This window comes from Microtus ochrogaster, chromosome 6, assembly GCF_000317375.1.
Source record: "Microtus ochrogaster isolate Prairie Vole_2 chromosome 6, MicOch1.0, whole genome shotgun sequence".
In the NCBI taxonomy this organism is placed as follows: domain Eukaryota; kingdom Metazoa; phylum Chordata; class Mammalia; order Rodentia; family Cricetidae; genus Microtus; species Microtus ochrogaster.
In genome coordinates, this window is record NC_022013.1 from 7,418,263 (window position 1) to 7,425,412 (window position 7,150).

The 7,150-nt window shown below is 37.3% G+C and overlaps 1 protein-coding gene across 3 annotated transcripts in view; it reads left to right on the forward strand.

Moving 5' to 3' along the window:
* Dpp10 (dipeptidyl peptidase like 10) overlaps positions 1-7,150 on the forward strand; it is a 1,582,239-nt gene that overhangs the window by 1,528,953 nt on the left and 46,136 nt on the right. For all 3 annotated transcript variants that reach the window (XM_005348249.3, XM_005348248.3, XM_026779943.1), the window contains exons 14-15: positions 2,691-2,782; positions 3,648-3,695. In XM_005348249.3, coding sequence (XP_005348306.1) covers positions 2,691-2,782; positions 3,648-3,695 — 140 coding nt within the window. The remainder of the gene's footprint in view (positions 1-2,690; positions 2,783-3,647; positions 3,696-7,150) is intronic.

Here is a 7,150-nt window from a genome sequence, read left to right on the forward strand (position 1 = left end):
ATAGTGATAGCCAGAAGGGCAGGGAATTTGTAAGAACAAGATTCCATCCATTTGTTTTCTTTCTTTCATTGAGGAATGTTCTGGTTATGTGACCCAGACTTACTGTGGTTAGGGTATCAGAGAGTTCCCAATCCTCCTGCCCCAGTCTTCTGAGCTGAGAGATTGTAGGCACACACCTACATAGTGGGCAGCAATAGGGCATTTAGGAAGATGGAAATGAAGAAGACTAAGACTGTTTTGAAGAAAGATTTGTTGCTATGACAACAGAGTGGCATCTTAACTATTTGCTTACTTTCTGCTTCAAATAGAATTGGCAGTAATATGTGGTAAGAAAATTTTCCCAATGATAAACCGATATTCTGAACATAGTTATATCAAAGATGCCTTCAGAAGAATATTCCTCAGGTAGTAATATTCTCTCAGAGCAATGCTATAGATCTGGGAGTTAATAACTGCAATTACAACTTTTCAAAAACCAAATTTCTTATAATTTCTTGTCCTAGACATATAATAAAACTGCAAATTTAAATTGTATCATTTATTTGTATTCCACATATCGAGGTCTTTTTTATTTGCTTGTAAACTCTTTGATATATGAACAACATAGATGTATTTTATTTCCAACCTTGACTTTAATTTTTCACTGTGTTTGTTTGTGTCTATATATAATATCTTTAGGGATCATGTATCAGATATTTACATGACTATTCAAAACAGTAGCAAAATTTTAGCTATGTAGTAGCAATGAGATACATTTATAATTGGGATCATCGCAGCATGAAGAACTGTATTAAAAGGTCACAGTTATCCATGTGGGTGCCATTCTGTAACATGAAGGCCAGGCCTGCTTGTTTGGGTTTCTGTCCCATCCAGTACCCCACATCTGTTTAGCTCCAAAGAAAATCACCATAGGTCTCCATAAATTATAAGCTGATTGGCCCATTAGCTCTAGCCTCTCACTGGCTGACTCTCACATCTTGATTAACCCATTTTTCTGATCTATGTTAGCCATGTGGCTCAGTACCTTTTTTCAATGGAGCAGATCACATCCTGCTGGTTCGGTGATCTGGGCAGGTGTGGGAGGAATCAACTTCCTCCTTCCCAGAATTTTCCTGTTCTCATTACATCATTTCTATTTCCTGTCTGGTTTTCCCGCCTATATTTCCTGATTGGACAATCAGCGTTTATTTAAAACATGATTGACAGAATACAGACAGTTCTCCCACAAACGATGGTTGAAACCACAACCCTAGCTGAAAAGCTATGGTCAGCTAATGATTGCTGAGAGAGGGTGAATCCATCTTTTCCAGAGATGACCCTCTGCTAGGTTATCCGATGTCAAGTGGTCAATATTAAACACATGTGCAAATGAACTGTACTAAATCAACTCAGTGGAATGCATTAATGTATACATACACGCCTTTACCAATAAATATGGATAAATATATCTGCATATATACGTGTGTGAGACGGAAAACAATAATTTGAAAGGTCACTGGAGGCACATCAGAGTTGAAGGCAAGAAAAATGGGTAGAATGAATGTAAATGCAGTATTCATGTATGAAATTCTCAAAAATGTTAAGGTAATTTTTATTATTATGATTCAATGATATTGGAACACCTTTTCAGACAGATGCATGCCAGTACATATATAGCATAGAGTACACATATCTTCCTGTGTCCATCTTGCTTTCAAATGAGTCATCAAATAAAAGGATGAATAACAAATGTATTTAAACATTGTCACTTGGTGAATTAATTTTTTATTTAACTTTCACAACCTTTGTATGTTTTTTCAATAAATAAAAAGTATGGTACCATTTGACAAAAAACAAAAAATAAGAAAAAATAAGTGTCAAGGAGAAAACATGACACAAGCAAGAAAGCCATCACAGGTGAAGAGCACATGTGTGTCTTATGACTAAGAGCCCCAGCCCCAGGTGATTCCTCAGCCACATGCCTCTGGAGACATAAGGAAGTTTGATTTTTAAGAATCAAAGTGTGGGGACCACAAATAGAGTCTGTGGATAAACAACTTCTAGCATTTTGTCATGAGATAAGTGTGGCTGACTAAAATTTGGCTACTTCAAAGCTAAGAAGCCTTTGCAAAGAAATGGTATTTGTCTGTAGTGAAGGACAGGCAATTAGCCTGATCAGATCAATGTGTGCTGGACTGAGATGTCATGAGCATGTGCAATTACTCATACAGAAAAGAAGAGAAAAATGTTTGTGGAAGCATATGGCCTTGTCCTGGCTTGAGTATTATATAACTTACCAAATGTTACGGTAGTACTCTCATAAGGAAGGGCAAGATTAAATGGCATTGCTGGGTTGCAGCAAGGTTTCTTCTGAAACGTTTGCTACGACACTGCTGTACAACTGCCCAGCTGCCCCCTCTGTCTATAGAAGTCGCGGTGGAGCCAAGTGCTTCCCTCATGATAACTCTCAGTTGCATGGCTACCTGGTACTTCCTGAATTGTTTACTTATAGCTCAGGGAGAAAGGCACTGTCCCACCATGGTCTTTTTATTAGAACACGTGTGAGTCCTTGATTTTAATGTAGGAAACTGGATGTTAGTTGAGAAAGAATTAGATGAAGCAAAGGCTGCCAGTATTGTTTTTTTGTTTACCACAGGGACACTGTTTAAGTAAAAATGAGAAATCAATATTTTCAATTTTATTTTTTGCAGAGCAAAAATGAGCAAATTACAGTGCGGCATCTGACATCAGGAAACTGGGAAGTGATACGGATCTTGGCCTATGATGAAACAACACAAAAAATGTGATTGTTTTTGCTTCTCTACATGGCTGCCATCAGCATTGTCAAGTGTAATCTTTTCTATTATAAGAGAATAATTCTTTTTATCAAAGCTCTTGTTCAAATAAGCTACTCATGTAACAGTGACCCTCTCTTTGGAAGCATTTTTTTTTTGGAGCAGGACAGCAGACTGTTCTTGCAGGGGACCCAGGTTCAGTTCCCAGCACCCATATTGGGAGATTTGCAACTGCTCATAATTCCTGCTCCAGGAGAACCTGCCACCCTCTGCTGGCCTCTGCCTCCTCCACTTGCATGCACATATGAATAGAAATACACATATGAACAGATATACACATATGAACAGATATATACATATGAATAGAAACACAGATATGAACAGATATACACATATGAACAGATATACACATATGAACAGATACATACATATGAATAGAAATACAGATATGAACAGATATACAGATATGAACAGATATACACATATGAACAGATATATACATATGAACAGAAACACAGATATGAACAGATATACAAATATGAACAGACATACACATATGAATAGAAATACACATATGAACAAATACGTGTAAGTACAAATAAATCTTAAAGCTGTTGTCTTTGCTTTGTTCACAGACACTGCACAGACCCAGTCCCTGTCACATACTCTTCAGACTTTGGGAAAGATTATGAAGTAGAGTGATTATTTTACAAAACAAGACACGTACATTTCCCAGTTGGAACAAATTCCCATGACTGAATAACAAAATACCTCTTGCCTGTCTTTTTATCGGGTTAGAAAATTCAAGTGAAAAACTAAGGTTGACAAAAATACATATACCTCTAATGTCCTTGCTATTTTTCCCCCCAACAGTTACTTTCTGAGCACAGAGTTTTCTCCCCGAGGGAGGCAGCTGTACAGGTAGGTGGTGTGAATGCTTTTTCCCTAGGTTGACTTTTCAGAGGCCATGAACACAAGATAACAGAGGTGTGGGGAAAGCTCAGCTCATTTTCAATATGGCAAGGGAACAACCAGCCTCCCACATGACATCCCTACACTCTTGGTCATGTCTCTTGGGCATAAACCTTAGCAGGTACAGGGAGCTACAGATGGATTTAGATTTTTTGTCTTGCTGTTTATATATGTTGGTTTTTAGTATGTTTTTTTTTTGTTTTTTTGGTTTTTTTTTGCTGATGACAAAAAAAGGCAAATCACTCACTTCAGAGAGAATAAAAAACAGTTTATTCCGGAACCAGAGTAAGTGACCATGACAAGGGAGCATAGATTCAGGTCACATCAAATACTTTGTTCCAATTGGGTACCAATGTCACAGAGCTTTCAAAGTAATATGGCATAGAAGTCATGAATTAAGATACTTTTCAAGTATATTGGTGAGAACGTCAGTAGATAACTTACAGTAAGCCTTCCAAATCTGTGCTATATGTTGAACTCAGGTTCTTCCTTATAAATTTAGTTCATACTAAAACACAGCAAGGAAGACATTAAAAACCTGGGTTAATTTTTAATATGGCCAATCTCTGCAAGAAAGAAACTTACAATATTACTCTGGTCTTTGGCTGTGACCATCTGGAAGCCTGGGGGATTATGCCCAGACTAGATATTTCTATGTCGCTTCTTCACTTTATTTTTCTACATTTATAGTTTCACACTACTTTTTGTGCATGTGTGCGTGTGTCTTTTCTTGCCTCCCTACATTACAGACATTTACATATATTTCTAGCAATCTTTCCTTCTGCTCCATCTCATGTTGAGTTTTCTGTACATCAATCAACGTGACATTAATATAATTTATTCCTGTATAACATAATAGCATGATGGAAGGGACTTTTAATACAAATTCAAGCAAGCAATAACTTTTTTCTGTCTCTTTATCTTATTATTTTTTGTTTGTTCCTGTGTTGAGGGTCATAAAATTAAATAAGATTTCTGGAGAAGGTATCCTTATCTGAGTCTAGAATATTCTTTACTTAAACAAAATGAAGCAATATATATGTGAATATTCACATCTGCCCAGCATACCCAAATGTGAAACTAAATCCATCAAGGTCTCAAGAGTTCAGCCAGTCAGCATTAAAATGTCTCCTCATTCTACCAGCTCTCAGCAGGACCCACAAGAAGGACTTTTTATTTGGGGCAGGCAAAGGGTCTATTATTTTCAGATTCTACATGCACTTTCTCATTTCCATTTCACACACCTATTTTAAACACGTCAAGACTGCTATGGTTATTCTCAGTGGAAATCCACCCTATTTGAAGAAGTTTCACCTCTCCTTCTTACCAAGTCACCTAGCTTTCTTTTAAGGGTAAAAATGTATATGAAGTACAGGGGATAGAGTGCTCACTGAAAGCAGGGTAATTGGAGTTTGGATTTCCAACTATGCAAAACCTGGTTAGAGGAAAATCCAATGTTTGAGAGGAGAAGACATTGGGCCCACAGAACAAGCCAGCTTGCTAGACTAGCTGGAATAGACAAGCTCTTAGTTCAGAGAGAGACTGTGTCCAATTAAATAGAGTGGGGGAACACTTGAGGGAGTAATTCACATTAACCTTTGGGCATCACGAAAATGGATATGCACAGGAACACACACCCTGGAGAATGGTACCCCTCACATTCAACATGAGTCTTTTCATATGAATTAACACAACTAAGGAAATCTCACAGACATGTTCATAGAACAATCAAATCCAGATAATTCATCATTATGACTCTAGAATGTGAATTTGGCAGTAAAAACTAACCCTCACAACTATGAACAATGTTTTTGAGATGTAGAAATACTTGATCATATTTTATTCTTTTCATTAAAAAAAACACAAAAAGAAATGTCTGTTGGAGACAAACCTTGGTCAGGGTGATTGGATGAAATACTTGAGACTATTTGCTCTGATTAGTCTAAATGTGACTAGAAGCATATCAATTGCTTAGATTTGAGTTACTTGCATCATGACTGGGTCTATGCAGTCAACAGTTCATGACCTGACTGGTACAGTGGACTGTCCTAGAAAGCGAATATCATGCTAATATGTGTCCTCTTACATGACTCATTAAGTGCCAGTTGACTTGACAAGAAGATGTAGTTTGACCCAGAAAACTCAATCATCATCTTGCTTGAGCTGTAAAAATGCCCTGTGCTTGATTTAATGTGTGGAAGAGTCAGAACAGCTACCAAACCCAGTGTTTATATTTTTGTCTAAAAGCACTCTATTTTTTTGTTTGTTTGTTTGTTTGTTTCAGGAATGTTATAAACAGAGTAGTGTAAAGGGTGACTGGGGAGATAACGGGTAAAGAGCTTGCTGTACAAGCATGAGGATCTGAGTTCTGATCACAAACCCTTATGTAAAAAGTGGTGCATGTCTGTAATCACAGTGATGGATAAATGGAAAAACAGGAGGATCCCTGGAGCTGTGAGTCAGCCAGTAGAGCTGAAATGGCCAGCTTTGGGTTCTGTGAAAAACTCTGTCCCAAAAAACTAAAGTGTGGAGAAACAACGGGTGGCACCAAACATCAGCATTTGGGCCCTGCACATAGCACACATGAGAGTGTTCCTGAGCACAAATGCATATCACACATATATACACATTAAATAGATAAGTCCTAAATACCAAGGGCAATCTCTAGAGAGCTTAGATGTGAAAACAACTTTATGGAAGAGGACAGAGAAAGGCTTCAAATTTTAGTGTTACCACTGATAAGGTGTATGTAACTCAGAAACTTGCTCATTTTCTTTGGAATAATAGTTCAACATCATTGTAGATGTATTTACCATAACTGAATTTATCCCTAAAAATTGTTTAAATGGAAAAATTCATGGCCATAGTTCAAATAATTTCTATGATTATCTCACAAGTCATTGAAGGATGAATTTTTAAGTGCCTAATATGTCTGTGGATTGTGATGATCTCACAGCATTTCAAGTATAAAGTTGTAGCTCTGAGGTCAGGAAATAACACTAAGCCTGGGTTCCTTCTCCCACCCTTGCATCCATTCTAATACCTCTTCTCTTTTTCCTAGCATTGTCATACAGTACACATTATCGTTAACATGTTTATTCACACATGCATGTGTGTGTATGAAATTGTGAACCATTCTAAAATGTGGTTGGGAACACTTTGTTAAAATAAGCTTTTTGAAGTTTTTGCTTACTGTATATTAATTATGCACAATACTAATACTGTCCTTCTGACAGTGTGACATTATCATACATGCATGCATTTTGATCATATTCACTTAGGGTCTTATTGCTCTTCTCAAGTCTCTCTGCTGTGTGTATGTGTGTGTGTGTGTGTGTGTGTGTGTGTGTGTGTGTGTGTGAGAGAGAGAGAGAGAGAGAGAGAGAGAGAGAGAGAGAGAGAGA